Below are 17,079 nucleotides of genomic sequence, written 5' to 3' on the forward strand. Positions count from 1 at the left end.
AGCAGGAGCCGCGCTGCGGCTCCAGTGTGCCAGCTATTAAGAAAGATTAATATTCATTGCTCTCCACGCCCGTGGGCGTGGGGAGCAGTAAATATTCATTTTCTTTAGTAGCAGGCACAGCGTAGGCGGCTACTGCCTCCTGTGCCACGCTGATCCCCCGCTGCTGCTCCCCCACAACCACCACCACACACAGCCATATAGTATATACAGTACATGTATATAGTATTCGGACTATAAGACGCACTCCCCACTTTCCTTCAAATTTTGGAGGAAAAAAGTGCGCCTCATAGTCCGAAAAATATGATACTTCTTTTGTTTTCTTTAGTTTTTACATAAAACATATCTTTAATATTAAGATATTTTTCCATTATTTAATCATACTTTCTCATTTATTTTTTTTTTATTTTTACTTTTTTTTTCCTTTTGTACCCCAATTGTTCCCCTACAGTAATAATGATCACCACTTGTCCTTATAAACTAATAATGTATGGTCCTCATTCTGGCCATCATCCTGTATTACTGTTCCATATCCACCATTAACTCCTTCACAATATGGTGATTTGTTTTTTCACTTTTATTTTTTCCTCCCGTGATTGCAAGAGCCATAACTTTTGTATTTTTCCATGAACATAACTGAATGATGGCTTATTTTTTATGGGACGAGTTACATTTTTTAATGACATCATCGATTTTACATTTGATGTACTAGAAAGCAGGAATTAAATTCCAAGTTCAGCAAAATAGTGGAAAAAGTCTGCAATAATGATGCCAAACATATATATTTTTTTTAATTTAAATGCTGAAAACAAATTAAAAAATTAGTAAAAAAAAATTTGCTTCCGAGAACTGTAACATTTTCAATCTTCAGGTGATGGAGCTGTGTGAAGGCTTCTGTTTTGAGTCCTGAGATTATGGTTTTGATTGATACTATTGTGGGTAGTTACGATGTTTTGATCGCCTCTTACTGCACTATTGCATTGTTGTGGCAGTTGAAAAACCGCAGTTTTAGTGTTTTGATCTTTTAACAACGTTTATTGATTTAATTTTAGATTTTGATAGACTGGACTTTTACAAGTGTCAGGACCAGCATCAAAGTCAGGGAGCCTGCATGTCACTTACCAGTATGTCATATGTCGGCAAGGGGTTAATGTTCTCTGTCCTGGCCCCCATCTTGTAATAATGTTCTCTGTTCTGGCCCTTATACTGTAATAATGTCTCCCATCCTGTAATACTGTCTTGTAATAATGTCCCCTAACCTGGCCCTCATGCCATCATGTAATAATGTCCCTTATTCGGTAATAATGTCCCCTATCCTGGCCTCCTTCCTGTAATAATGTTCACCATTCTGGCTCCCATCCTGTAACAATGTGCCCCATCCTGTAATAAGATCCCCTATCCTTGCCCCTATCCTGAAATAATGTTGTCTGCCATGACTACCATCTTGTAATAATGTCCTCTGTCCTTGTTCTTGTCTTGTAATAATGTCCCCCACCCCGCAGTAAAGTCCCACGTCCTAACCCCCATCCTGTAATAATGTTCCCCATTCTTTCCCCCAACCTGTAATAGTGTCTCCCATCCTGGACCCCATCCTTTAATAATGCCCCCCCATCTTGTAATAACAGCCCCCGTCTTGTAACAATGTCCCCTATTTTGTAATAATGTCCTTTGCCCTGGCCCCATCCAGTAATAGTGTCCTCTATCCTGGTTCCTGTCCTAAAATAATGTCCCCCATCCTGACCTTCATACGGTAATAATGACCACCTTCCTGTAATAATATTCCTCATCCCATGCCCCATCATGTAATACTGTCCCCCCTCCTGTAATAATGCCTCACATTTTGCAATAATGCCCATTCTTCTTTCTGCCATAATGTCTCTATCCTGTAATAATGTCCTTCCCCTTCCTGTGATAATGCATTTTGCTGTGACGTCATGCGCCAGCCGTGGCAGGCACGCAATGTCAGCTGCCAGCCTCTGATAAGATTGTCAGTAGCTGTCTGCACCGTAATACATTTCAACTGAATTCAGCTGAAAAAGGCGCTGGCATCGTTGGGCCCCCCTTCTCTCCAGGACCGGTCACAGTCTCCCTTGGTCTCAAGCTCTCTGGTGCCCCATGGGACCCGTGGGAGGCAAATTGCAGCTTCACGTGTCACGTGTCTGAGACACCTTACATAAACCTTAACCCATGCTCATAGTCCATATTCTACACTTGTTCCAAGAATCTCTTAATGGCTTCTTGCGGGATTCAAAAAAATTTTGAAACATCATTGTGACATGTCAAAAATTCTGATCACCAGTCTCTAAAATGAAAGGGGATAACTGCTCAGCTTTACACTATGGTTCTTTCGTGACCTTCAAATAGAGAGAGAAGGGCAATGTTAATATGACGTGCAGCAATAGCCCTTTGGATTTATAGAGTAATCATCGTTTTAATTTTTATTACATAAATCAATAGTACACATGAAAATAAGCAACATTGTAATCCACAGTATCTTATCAGACACCTCTGCATTTTTCTCCTCCTGGACTGGTCATTCATTCTCAATTCATGGGTAAAATCTGTATTCATTGAAAACCAGCATTCCTATTACTGAGATAGTAGATGGCAGTTGGTGTTTTTAACCCCTTTACAGCCTGTGCCGTATTAGTACGCACAGTCGTAATCCCCTGGGCCCGCACTGAACCGAGCACATGTCAGCTGATTATTACAGCTGACATGTGCCCGCAACAGCTGTTAACGGCTGTTAACATGATAAATGCTGCTGTCAATCTCCGACAGCGACATTTAGCGCGTGCTTCCCGTCACGTGATCGCGGGTCACCGATGGGCGGGCATGACAACCAAGGGTCTGCAGCATCCCCTGTATGTAGCAGAGGCGATCGGACAGTTGCTGCTTCTAGTCTCCTATGGAGACTATAGAAGCATGCAAAAAGTGAAAAAAAAAAGATTTTAAAAATATTAAAAAAATATAAAAGTTTAAATCACCCGCCATTCGCCCCATGCAAAATAAAATAATAAAAAAAAAACCTACATAGACATATTTGGTATCGCCGCGTTCAGAATCGCCAGATCTATCAATATAAAAAAATAATTAATCCGATTGGTAAACGGCGCAACGAGAAAAAAATTCTAAACGCCAGAATTACGTTTTTTGGTCACGGCAAAATTGCAATAAAATGCAATAACGGGTGATCAAAACATCGGATCTACCCCAAAATGTTATCAATAAAAACATGAGCCCGGCGCGCAAAAAATAAGCCCTCACCCAGCCCAAGATCCTGAGAAATGGAGACGCTATGGGTCTCGTAAAATGGCGCTATTTTTTTTTTTTTACCAAATTTTGGAATTTTTTTTGACCACTTAAATAAAAAAGAACCTATACATGTTTGGTATCTACGAACTCGTAATGACCTGAAGAATAAGAATGGCAGGTCAGTTTTAGCATTCAGTGAACGTGGTAAAAACGAAATGAAAAACAACTGTGGTATTGCACTTTTTTTGCAATTTCACCGCACTTGGAATTTTTTTCCCATTTTCCCGTACATGATATGGTAAAACTAGTAATGGCGTTGAAAAGTACAACTCGTCCCGCAAAAAATAAGCCCTCACATGGCAATATTGACCGAAAAATAAAAACTCTATGGCTCTGGGAACAAGGGGAGCAAAAAACAAAAATGCAAAAACGACAAATCCCAAGGTTGCGAAAGGGTTTTAAAATTCTTCATAGAGGGGAGGCGACATTCTGCTGCAAGTTCTATAAAATTTTATGAACTGTAATAAGCTCCTTTCTCAGTAATGGGAAAGTCCGTCTTCACTAAATACAGATTTTTCCCAAGAGTTGAGGATTTTGAAAATCAATGGAGAAAGAAGCAGATTTTTACTTTCAAAGTTTTTTACTTCCACATGTATTATTGATTTATTTAATAAAAATTAAAATGATGATTACTCTTTAAAAGGAAACCTGTCATTAAATTAATTGTGCCCGAACCACGGTGCGATTGCAGTCAGGTATGTTTTACCTTGAAAATCTGCTGCATTTTAGAAATTGAATAGACTAAAACGCGCACATAGTGCATTAACCAAATAGCATGCGGTTTTATTGCGTTTTTATCTTGTGATGCTGTGAAAACACAGCAATTGAATAGTCTTAAATAGCAATACCCCAGCCGCTGCTGCTCCACTGGATATCCATTTGGATAAACAATGTTGATAAATATAAATGGAGGAAATGCGGGTGTGCTGTGCTGCTGGTAAGGAATTCACAGGATTCAGATGCATAGAAATAGATTGTAGTTTATTAAAAAAATGCGTTTCTAGGTCGAACAGATCTTAATTATGGTTCGACCTAGAAACGTGTTTTGTAATAAACTATAGTCTATTTCTATTCTTCTGATTCCTGTGAATTCCTGACCAACAGCGCAGCACATCCGCATTTCTTCCTTTAGTACGGTATCCAAGGGGTAACGTTTCTCCTAGCGCAGAGTGACATGTTAAGCATGTCAAGGTGAGGAGACTTTTAGGCTGCAATGCTTCTCTGGAAAACATGCAAATTGTTTTTTTCAGAGAGGAACAGGACTAGAACTCTTGTGCCACCTATAGGAAGTAGCAATCCTAAAAGTCAATATCGACCCTTTAACGAGCCTTGTCACATGACTTAGGATAAAAGCCAGAAACAGAACCAGAATCTTGATTTGCAGACACTGTGTTTCAGGGTACTGCTTCTCATCAGTGCAAAGAGTGATATCTGGTTTGGCTGCGTGAGAGTCGTCAGACCGGTATCCAAGGGGTATCATTCCTCCTTGCGGAGAGTGACATATTAAGCATGTCAAGGTGAGGAGACTTTTATGCTCTTCTGGGAAATATGCAAATTCATTTGGTACAGCATTTCAGATAAAACATAATTTGAAAAGCCGGCCAGTGACTATAGGGACAGACATGACTAGTACAGTGCGTCCCTCTGCTGGCTGCTCACCACCTTGCTCCAGTTGATTGACTGGTTTCTCTCTATGTACACACATGAGAGTCAACTGGAGTGGGGCAGGGAGAAGCCGTCCGTATAGTCCTCAGCCAGCTTTTCAAATTCATGTGTGAAGAATATTGGGGAATATAATTTCATGCCAATCAACTGTATCATATCTGGTCTGAGATTATGGACCCCCCTTCCATGTGAAGTTGAGACAGGACATCTGGATTAGCAGGTGGTCCAGCTTCAACAGCTCCAAGTGGAACAGCTCACACCTCCAGCAGCCTAGCTGGTACCAAGACCTTCCTGGCAGTATGGTCCAAGCTAACTAACAGCTAGACAGATAGGAGCCATCATTTCATGAGGAGTTATAGAGTTATCATTTGTAATAGCTTTGTACCGGTTACATTTTCAAGGTCTCGGGAATGGGCCGAACATCTGCCGGGGTCTCAATCCATTCTAGCACCCAGGGTGGGGAGATATGTGTAACAGCTAGTAGAAGCAAAGCCGTGTTTGGTCACCAAGCGTAACGGGGGCCAGCTGGATCTGATGGCGCCCAAACCGCCACCCTATGACCTTCCGTAGAGAAGTTATGATACATCATAGGTTTTGAAAGTTCAGCTACCAAGAGCCCAGGTGAGGGGGACTAGGACGATCCCAGGGCAAGAAAGGGAGTAACTGACCAAGGGGGTTAAGTGCTTGTGTGAGGGCTTGTGGCCTTTGTTCACTTCTGACTTCTAAGGGAAATCACACCGTGTATTGTGTTAGAAGAAACTGGAAACAGCTGGCACACCCACACCCCTTACCTCCCATATGGTTGCCAGCACCAAGGCTGAACATCAAGCCTGTAATTGACTTGTTTAATCTGCTTATAATTACCGTATTACCACCTGTATTTGCATATCTGACCATTATATATGTAGATCCATTGTGTATATAGTGTTTTGCCTATTTTGCCCTTATGGTGATTAAATATTCAATTTAAACTTGGGCTGCTCTTTTATCTTGATCCACAAATCCACACGTCCATGTTGTCAGTTTAACGTCACATGTTACCTGGGCTGGTTTCTGGCCCGATATAATCCTGTTAATGAATCAAGCTTATCTAACGAGGAACTGGTGGCAGTCCTACCAGGCTGACAAGGCTCTGTTTCACTGATGTTAGTGAAAGGGGTCTCTCAGCCTGTCAGGGTTGTGAGCGAGTGTTGTGTCACGCCAGCGGATGCATGAGTCATCCTCTCTCACTCCCTGTGCCTGTGTGGACAGGGGGTGTCTGTGCCAAGCTGACATTACATGTCCTCAGGGAATGCGGAACGTCACATTGGTGAAAGTGGGGAGACCGTATCACGTAACCCCCTGATGTATTAGTGATGTCAAGTGAGGCTGTGAGGTGTGGTCCTTCACATATTGGTATCAACAGTGGGATATATGTGATCTCTCCGGTGTCATCCTTCACATCAGGGCCGGTATCAGCACCCGGTGCATCCAGTCAAGTGCCGGGGCCCTGGACAAAGAGGGGGCCTACTCACCATTGGGAACACCGCGGCGGCATCCATTTTTTGGTCCAGAGACAGGCTGGCCGGCGGCAGGGGGCTCGGGACATTCACCGAGCAGCTGGGCAGAACCGCCTGTTTCTTCTTCGGCACTGCTTGATGGCCGTCACATAAAAAGACACAGCCGCGCGCAGTGCACTGTGCAGCTGTGTCTGCTAGTAGTGACGTGGCCGAGCCTATACACAAGCAAAATTATAGGCGCAGTGCCGGCCTGACCGCGTCACTACTAGCAGACACAGCTGCACTGCGTGCCGCCATATCTGTGGAAGTGACGGCCATCAAGCAGTGTATCCTGCACAGCCACTTGCCAGAGGAGCTGGACGGGAGACAAGACGGCGGGGTTGAGCGAGGCATGAAGCCGGACTCCCCATATTAAAAATGTTTTCTAATGTGTCTGTATGTGTGTGTGTGTGCATGTATGATATGTATATCTATGTATGTCAGAGTGTATTACTGTGTATATATTTATGTCTGTTTATATGTATTTTTCTGAATTTATCTTCAAACATGTATATGTACGTATCTGTGTATGTGTTTATTTATGTGTGTGTCTGCGTATTGTATGTGTGCATATCTGCATACCGTGTGCATGTGTGCGCATGTCTGTGTACTGTATGTGGGTGCATGTCTGAGTACTGTATGTGGGTGCATGTCTGCGCACTGTATGTGTGTGCATGTCTGCGCACTGTATGTGTGTGCATGTCTGCGTGCTGGATGTGTGTGCACGTCTGCGTACTGTATGTGTCCTTCTGTTGTATACCTATATTTATCCGTTGTATCTGTGCATCATGAAGCATGGTATGTGCTAAACGGGCCCACTGAGACTCTTTGACCCAGGGTCCATGAAAACCTGGAGCTGGCCCTGCTTCACATCATGCTTTTATGGTTTGCAATGGGTTCTTTATAGATGATTGACTTATCTGTATTAGATTTGTTTTTGCACATATTATCTATATTGGGGATTTGGACTATGTCTCACACACTGCCAGATCAGCTGTAATAAAACTTAATCAGCCTGCTACTGTTTATAATTCCAATATTCTTACTGCCACTGCCTGCTGACATATAGTGACGTGAACTACAAGAGATATGGACCCATCCTGATTGGGTACACCTTGTCGCGGTGCAATGGTTTTTATGCTTTTTTGATCAGAATAGTGTTAAGTAAGTACCCTATGTTATTTATATTTACTATTGTGACAAAGTCACTGGCAAAGTACTGGAGGGGAGATATGTAGCACTGAGATTGTTAGCTCCAGTAATATAAACATAGGAAAAAGTTCCAGCACAAGAAGTAACGAGGAGTTAATCAGCCATGTTTAGTGCTAGGGTGATTAAACACCTGTAGAGAGGGAGGAGGTCAGAGGATAAATTCCTAGACTTTTAGGACATTTGTTGTGGGGTGGGTCTGGAGGTGAAAGCTTTGAGCTTCTTTACCATGTGAAGAAAAGCTAAACATTGGGTTGTTTGTTCCTGAAGCGGGCGGTTACCCATGGCAACAAGGATTGTGTTGTACGTTATGTTTTGTTTTTCCAGTTAGGCCGAGAAGACCGTGTTTGTTTTGCTAACATTGCCGTGGTTTATGCAGTGCTCTTAATAATCCAAAGAAGATTTAAAGAGACAGTATTCCTGTGTCTACCTCTATGTGCAACCAAGTGAGCCGATCTGCCACTCTCTTTACTTATTTACTTACTGCAGGGTACTTGCTCATTTTGTTTTCATATTAAGTTGTGTTTATTAATAACCACAATGTGAATGTGTACCTACACATTGAACGTATACCAACATATATTTCAGCTCATTTGGTTTTGCTATGTCTCACAAACTGCCAGATCAGCTATAATAAAACTTAATCAGCCTGCTATTGTTTATAATTGAAATATTCTATCTGCTACTGCCTTCAATAGTGTACCTGGTGCTTTCTATTCTGCCATCTCATTCAGCTTTGTGCCTGCTATGGTCAGGGTCCAAGCTGTTTATAGGTATGTTTACATAGATCATTTTTGACCAGACTAAAAGAAACTGTTTGAAAAAAACTTTTTTTTTAACTGTAATTGTCGCTCTTTTACAAAGCAGGTTTAGATCACTCCATTTTTATAGGTAAAATATGTAAAATAAAGGTTTCAAGTGTAAAAACCATATGTGCACAAAACTGCACTGAAACTGTGCCAATCTGCTGTAAAACCTCAAGTATTTTAACAGTTTTTTTTTCCAGTTTTGATCATGTAGTAAAAAAAAGTCTTATGTGAATATTTTCTATATTGGCTTGATAAGCTAAATGCTTACTTGACAAAAATCCTCTGCTGGGTAGTGCATAGTGATAAAATTCCCTGCATAGCACAACCGCAGCAACTTGTTGTATATCTGCATGTAGTTTCTAGGCTTTTTTGAGAGTGCAGTCAGAAAAAGTTTCACGTAACTATACACTTTAAGAACTCGTGCACATGACCGTATTTTCGGCCCGAGTGCGATCTGACAAAGCATTGTCAAACCAATGTTATTCTATGAGGCCATCCTCATTTATGTTTTTTTCCTTGGACAGACAGTGTCGAGGAAAAAATCGACGCATGCCCGAGTGTGATCCAATATTTGCTTTGCACTCTGCCATGCAAGTCAATGAGTCTGTGGAAAGATGTAATCTGAGTGCAGCCCGATTTCTGATAGAATGGAGAAATTATTTTCTCCATCTTCTCCTCATCCGAGAGAATCGGATCACACCATGCTCACACACATCAGAGTTTGACCAGAGTGACACTTGCATAATTGGCTCGATCCTGTCGCATGAGATAATCTATGGTCGTGTGACCCTACCCTAAGTACAAGTGTTTATTCGGATCCTGCTTGCAGTTGACAACTCCCTAAATTAAAGCAATTTACATGTTACCTAATCTCAGCTGACAATTTAATAAGACACACAGGAAGCTTGATACAGAAGTCTGATTGCAGAGGAGACAATGGGTTATCATTACCAGCCTCCCGTAAGTGGACTTTACATTATTTGCAAAGACCTAAAGTCATTAATATTTGTCAAATCGTGTAGGTTCTGTGCTTTCTGTACATTCATCTCTCACATATTTACCTGTATAAAATGTTTCTGCAAAATCCTTCAGGGCTGCTGAGCTGGTGATATTGTGCTGCTTGCTATTTAAAAACTTGACTGAGATGGGCGAAATCCACAGGTAAAAATTGTATCACGCATGTGATCCACACATTTCTTTATCAATGAAGTTTTATCAAAGCTAAGTAACAGAAATTATCCAAAAGAAAGCAACAGTTTTCTTCCTTAAGCCACGGCCCCACTATCAGTAATTGGTCAGTATATTTTCTCAGGAGTGGGAGCCAAAACCAGGTGAGGAGCAATCAGGGAAAGGTATAATAGAAACAAGTCACCAATTCTGCATTTATCACCCTCTCCTGGTTTTGGCTCCCACTCCTGAGAAAAATTACTGACTGAATACTGATAGTGAGACTGAGTGGTTCGCTCAAAATCGCAAATTCATCTACAATATTGATCCGAGTGTCGGATTATAATGGGCAATGCAAGTCTATAGCCCGTGAAAAGTCAAAAACTTGGACGGATAGATAAGAGAAGCTGGAGAAAAACTGATGAAACTTAGACCAAACTGCTAAAATTTGGATAAAACTTGGATCAAAAACACTGATGAAACTCTGTCTATTTTTCTTCTATGAGAAAATCAAAGAAGTTTGAATGAGGCCTATTAGTTACTTGCCTTTTTTCACTGTTTTTTTTACATGCGCTTTTTTTCTTTCTCTTTTTTCATGTTTAAATAGGAATCTACGAGGGACTTTCATTAAAGATTTCCCCTGACCCACTTCCTGTGGACTGAGAGCAATGAAACGTGGCACAGTTATTAGTCCTTCTCTACATAGGTGCCACCTAGAAACACACACTTCTCCCATCTCTTTAACCCCTTAACAACATTTGACGTACTAATACGCGTCTGTGCCCTGGGACTTAAGAGCCAGACCCGTATTAGTACATCATGGCGATCGTGCGCGCACACAGGCTGTGCGGGCGCGATCGCCGCCGGGTGTCAGCTGATTGTCACAGCTGACACCCGGTACTATGTGCAGGGAGCGGTCCTGCACCGCTCCCAGCACATTAACCCCCGCGATGCTGCGATCGAAGTCGATCGCAGCATTGCGGTGGCAAGGGGAGGTGATCGCAGATACTCACCTCTTCTTCCGGCTTCCAGCGCTGACTGCCGTGGCTTCCAGGATGTTGCCATGATGACCCGATGTCGTCATGACAACATCCGGGTCACCAGACAGCAGGAAGATTTTTTGGACATGCGCAGTGCATCTCCAAACAATCTTCTCCCTGTCCAGCGCTGACAGCCTGCATGACACAGGGATGGTGCTGCAGGCGATCAGAGAAAAAAAAGTGAAAGTCCCACAGTGGGACAAAGTAATAAAGTATAAAAACTATCAGAAAGTGAAAAAAAAAAAAAAAATTGTAAAAATATTAAAAAAAAAAATAAAAAAAATAATCCACCAAAAATAAAAATATAATGTACCCATCAATAAATATTATTATAAAAAAAAAACAAAAAAAACAATAAAAGTACACATACTTGGTATCGCCGAGTCCGGAACAACCTGACCTATAAAACTGTCCCACTAGTTAACCCCTTCAGTGAACACGGTAAAAAAAATAAACAAAAAACGAAGCAAAAAACAATGCTTTATCACCATACCGCCAAACAAAAAATGGAATAATACGCGATCAAAAAGACAAATATAAATAAAAATGGTACCGCTGAAAACATCCTCTCGTCCCGCAAAAAACAAGCCACCATACAGCTCCATCAGCCGAAAAATTAAAAAGTTATAGCTCTCAGAATAAAGCTATGCTAAAAAATATTTTTTTCTATAAAATTGCTTTTATTATGTAAAAGTGCAAAACATAGAAATACGATATAAATGTGGTGCCGCTGTAAACATACTGACCCGAAGAATAAAGCTGCCTTATCAATTTTACCACACGCGGAACAGAATAAAAAAAAAAAAAAAAAAACAATTCCTGAATTGTTGGTTTTTGTTTATTCTGCCTCCCAAATATCGGAATAGAAAGCGATCAAAAAATGTCACGTGCCTGAAAATGGCACCAATAACAACGTCAACTCATCCCGCAAAAAACAAGCTATCACATGACTGTCTGCCAAAATCTGGAAAAATTATAGCTCTCAAAATATGGCGATGCAAAAACTAGATTTTACAAAAAACGCGACTTTTAGTGTGTGACAGCTGTCAGTCATAAAAACCCCATATGATTCTGGTATCGCTGTAGTCTCACCGACCCGAAGAATAAGGTCGTCTAATCACTTATACCGCATGAGGAACGGCGTAAAAAATAAACTCTCAGGTTAGGGTTGTGCTAGGGTTAGGGTTGTGCTAGGGTTAGGGTTGTGCTAGGGTTAGGGTTGTGCTACGGTTAGGGTTGTGCTACGGTTAGGGTTGTGTTAGGGTTAGGGCTGGGGTTGGGGTTAGGGTTGGGGTTGGGGTTGTGATGGGGTTGGGATTTTTTTCAAAAGTAAGAAAAAAAGATGACGATATGGCGACTGGAGTTGAGCGCAAGTGCTCGCTACTTGAGTTTGCATCGGATGTTCTGGTATGCATTGAGTATCGTGGGTATTTGAGTGACATGCTTGAGTCTCCACCCATATGCTTCACGGCCCAAAAAACTTTGTGGGGATTGCCTGCCATGCACGAGCGATCCCCGCATGTTTTTTTGTTGGGTGTCTAATAACCGTGAAACATCCGGGCGGGGACTCGAGCATGTCACTCGAGCACACACAGTACATGGTGCATACCTGAGTACCTGATGCAAACTCAAGTAGCGAGCACTTGCGCTCAAGACTAATGACAACTTATTCAATATGATGACCTAATTTTATCAAATTCTGTGCCGTACCTCTGGGTTCAAAATGTTCACTATACACCTTAATAAAATCCTTGAGGGGTATAGTTTCCAAAATGGGGTCACTTGTGGGGGAGCTCAACTGTTTAGGCACATCAGGGGCTCTCCAAACGAGACATGGTGTCTGCTAACAAATTGAATGGAAAAATCGGCTCAAATTGTTAGCAGACTCCATGTTGCGTTTGGAGAGCCCCTGTGTGCCCAAACATTGGAACTCCCCCACAAGTGACCCCATTTTGGAAACTAGACCCCCCAAGGCACCTATCTAGATGCATAGTGAGCACTTGGAACCCCCAGGTGCTTCACAAATTGATTCATAAAAATGAAAAAGTGTTGTTTTTTTTCACTTTTTCATTTTTACGAATCAATTTGTGAAGCACCTGGGGGTTCCAACTGCTCACTATGCATCTAGACAGGTGCCTTGGGGGTCTAGTTTCCAAAATGGGGTCACTTGTGGGGGAGCTCCAATGTTTGGACACACAGGGACTCGACAAACGCAACATGGGGTCCACTAACAAATTGTCGGCTCAAATTGTTAGCGGACACCATGTTGCGTTTGAAGAGCCCCTGTGTGCCCAAACATTGGAGCTCCCCCACAAGTGACCCCATTTTGGAAACTAGACCCCCCAAGGCACCTATCTAGATGCATAGTAAGCACTTGGAACCCCCAGGTTCTTTACAAATTGATTCATAAAAATGAAAAAGTGTTTTTTTTTTCACTTTTTCATTTTTACGAATCAATTTGTGAAGCACCTGGGGGTTCCAAGTGCTCACTATTCATCTATATAGGTGCATTGGGGGGTCTAGTTTCCAAAATGGGGTCACTTGTGGGGGAGCTCCAATGTTTGGGCACACAGGGGCTCTCCAAACGCAACATGGTGTCCGCTTACAAATTGAGCCGATTTTCCATTCAATTTGTTAGCGGACACCATGTTGCATTTGGAGAGTCCCTGTGTGCCCAAACATTGGAGCTCCCCCACAAGTGACCCCATTTTGGAAACTAGACCCCCCAAGGCACCTATCTAGATGCATAGTGAGCACTTGGAACCCCTAGGTGCTTCACAAATTGATTCGTAAAAATGAAAAAGTGAAAAAAAAAACACTTTTTCATTTTTACAAATCAATTTGTGAAGCACCTGGGGGTTCCAAGTGCTCACTATGCATCTAGATAGGTGCCTTGGGGGGTCTAGTTTCCAAACTGGGGTCTTTTGTGGGGGAGCTCCAATGTTTGGGCACACAGGGGCTCTCCAAACGCAACATGGCGTCCGCTAATTATTCAAGCAAATTTTACAATCTAAAAGTCAAATGGCGCTCCTTCCCTTCCGAGCCCTGCCGTGCGCCCAAACAGTGTTTTTTCCCCACATATGGGGTATCTGCGTGCCTAGGGGAAATTGCACAACAAATTTTGGGGTCCATTTTTTCTTGTTACCCCTGTGAAAATAAAAAAAATTGGGTCTAAAGTAACATTTTTGTGAAAAAAGTTAAATGTTCACTTTTTTCTTCCACATTCCAAAAATTCCTGTGAAGCACCTGAAGGGTTAATAAACATCTTGAATGTGGTTTTGAGCACCTTGAGGGGTGCAGTTTTTAGAATTGTGTCACTTTTGGGTATTTTCTGTCATAAAGACCTCTCAAAGTGACTTCAAATGTGATGTGGTCCCTAAAAAAATTGTTTTGTAAATTTTGTTGGAAAAATGAGAAATCGCTGGTCAACTTTTAACCCTTATAGCTCCCTAACAAAAAAAAATGTTGGTTCCAAAATTGTGCTGATGTAAAGTAGACATGTGGGAAATGTTATTTATTAACTCTTTTGTGTGACATATCTCTCGGATTTAAGGGCATAAAAATTAAAATTTTGAAAATTGCAAAATTTTCAAAATTTTCGCCAAATTTCCATTTTTTTCGCAAATAAACGCAAGTGATATCGAAGAAATTTTACCACAATCATGAAGTACAATATGTCATGAAAAAACAATCTCAGAATCAGGGGGATCCGTTGAAGCGTTCCAGAGTAATTACCTCATAATGTGACAGTGATCAGAATTGTAAAAATTGGCCTGGTCATTAACGTGCAAACCACCCTCGGGAGTTAAGCGGTTAAGCAACTGTAAACACCTTGCTTGTAGCAGTCGACAGGTTGCTCCAAAAGCCACGTTGTGACCTCAGAAATCTGAAGTCTCATCATCTGGAAAATGCTTGCCCTTCAAAAATAACTTAATTTTTGGAAACAAGTGGAAGTCCGATGGTGCGAGGTCGGGTGAATAAGGTGGATGTGGCAGAATTTCAAAGCCACAGGAGCATGCTTCCATTTGGGCAACATGTGAGTTGTGAACTGGTTCATTGTCTTGCAGATGCTTCCATTGCATCGACTGGACTTTAGTCTCAGGATAGTGATGGACCCAGCTTTCATCCTGTGTGATCAGTCTGTTGAAAAAGTCCTCCTGGTTTCCATGGCACATCATCAATAGAGCCTGAGAGCATTCGACTCGTTCCTGCTTCTGGAAAGGTGTGAGCAGCCGGGGAACCCAGCAAGCGGATACCTTATGCATGTGAAGATGGTCTTGGATGATTTTTCCACGGACCCCACACTAATCTTGACATTTGAGGCTAGGTGGCGAATGGTTACGCTGTGATTTTCCAAAATGCCGACCTGCACTTGCTGGATGGTGTGTTCATCAATAGCAGAGTGGGGTTGCTTTGGAATTGGAGCTGTTTGCACCGAAGTCCGACCACATTTCAATTGACAATGCCAGTTCTTGACTACATCATATGATGGGGAATCATCACCGTAAACTTCTTTCATCTCATCGAACGTCTCCTTTGGTGTGCGGCCTTTCAAGTAAAGGAACTTGATGACTTTTCGGTATTCCACTGGGTCCATTATAAAACCTCACACCACTTCAGCACCTGTAAAATCAAGACCGTTATCAGTTCTGAGTTGCACATTGGCACGTAACCTATAGAGACTTATAGCATTACACAAGTGAAGTTTCAGCGTCCTGTGATAAATAGAAGCGGGTCATGGGTAATCTTTAATGAACGCCCCTCATATCCCCAGGTTCCCTTTGAATAAAGCTATTTTGTTTTTGATACTTCTTATTATTTGGCTTTGACAAACCTTTATTGAAACCTGTTGATTTTTAAGATCTAATGCAAGTCTGTGGCTAAAATCTGCACATAAATCTCAGCATACCCCCAAGAGAAATTAACATTTTGTGGATACTAGACACACACTGCAGGTCAGTTTACGCAGTGAAAAAAAAAGCGCATGAGCAGGAGATTTCTATAAATTAGGTTAGGAACTCAACTTAATGTAGTAGATAAAATCTACTGCCAAATTTGCATGTAACACAATCTTGTTGCAGAAATCCATGTGCTTGGTGTTAAAACAACCCAATGTAGATGAGCAGGACTGATTTTCAGCTGCAAAAAATTCTACAAGAAATCTGCTGCATGTGAACATACCCACACATCTGAGTAGGCTTATTTGTGCAGCATATCTGCCTATTGTGAATATATCCTAACAGGGCTTCATAGACAGCAATGCAACTAATATATGGGTTTATAATCTAAAAAATGTTATAATATTAATTAATCATGCTGTATAAGATCATTTATACATTTCATTTTTTCTTACAGGTGCTTCTTGTTGTGTTGGTTGTGATGTCACTTGGATTAGGTTTGGGCTTGGGACTAAAAAAGGAGAAACAAACGGAAAGACCATTAGGTATTACCAGTCTATAATTATTTTTTCTTTTAAGACTGGTGAATTATATATTTCTTTTATGAGTTTTCTTGTTTTATAATGAAAAGTTCTGCAAGTTTGTATTTTACTTTGTGTTTCAATCCTTCACTGTTTTAAAGATCTCTGTTATTGGTGAAAGAAAAATAATTTATGTTCACATTCAGGGGCTGCTAGGATGTACAGATCTAGTCCTGTTGTCTGCAGAGAAGTGGATATAATTGTGACCAATCTAGGAAATACTGTGTGCTAAAGAGGCTGGTCGCTAAGCTAGTAAATACAGTATTATCTATATGTGACTGTCAGGACAGAAATGGCATTTGTGCTGCTCTTCATGTGTTAGCTCATCCAGCATGAGCAGATCGGCTGCATACGTATGACAGCTGCTACACTAGCGACTGTAGGGAGTTCACTTATTTGGGAGGATGTTTTAGGTTAAAGAGATTGTCCACTACTTTAGCATTGATGACCTATTCTTAGGATATGTCATCAATGTCTGATCAGTCGGGGTCTGAAACCCAACACCATCGCCAATCAGCTGTCATCGGAGGTCGGAGGTGGCCGCCGACTAGAAGTACTCACTTGCAGAGCTGCCCATCTTGTGATAGTGGCCGAGGCTTGGTACACATCCACCTTCTATTCAAATCAATAGAAGGTGAATGTGCAGTACCCTGCGGCGGCCACTATCAGAAGACTGATCAGCTCGGCAAGTGAGTACTTCCAGTCAGCGGCCGCCTCCGCCAACATTGACAACAACTGATCGGCGGGGTTCCCTGACCGATCAGATTTTGATGACCTATCCCAAGGATAGTTCACCAATGCTAAAGTCGTGAACAACCTCTTAAAGTTCCCACAATTAGTTTTTGGTGAGTTTTTGATTC

The 17,079-nt window shown here is 41.7% G+C and overlaps 1 protein-coding gene across 2 annotated transcripts in view; it reads left to right on the forward strand.

Moving 5' to 3' along the window:
• Nucleotides 1-17,079, forward strand: part of ENPP3 (ectonucleotide pyrophosphatase/phosphodiesterase 3) — a 190,827-nt gene that overhangs the window by 2,148 nt on the left and 171,600 nt on the right. The window contains exons 1-2 of one of the 2 annotated variants that reach the window (XM_073671258.1): nt 9,395-9,493; nt 16,096-16,183. In XM_073671258.1, coding sequence (XP_073527359.1) covers nt 9,470-9,493; nt 16,096-16,183 — 112 coding nt within the window. In that variant the 5' untranslated portion in view covers nt 9,395-9,469. Of the gene's footprint in view, nt 1-9,394; nt 9,494-16,095; nt 16,184-17,079 lie in introns of those variants that run through there. The other variant, XM_073671257.1, reaches the window with a different exon arrangement.

Source organism: Phyllobates terribilis, unplaced genomic scaffold (assembly GCF_046119375.1).
Source record: "Phyllobates terribilis strain yellow unplaced genomic scaffold, ASM4611937v1 Scaffold_3__8_contigs__length_932513732, whole genome shotgun sequence".
NCBI classification, from domain to species: domain Eukaryota; kingdom Metazoa; phylum Chordata; class Amphibia; order Anura; family Dendrobatidae; genus Phyllobates; species Phyllobates terribilis.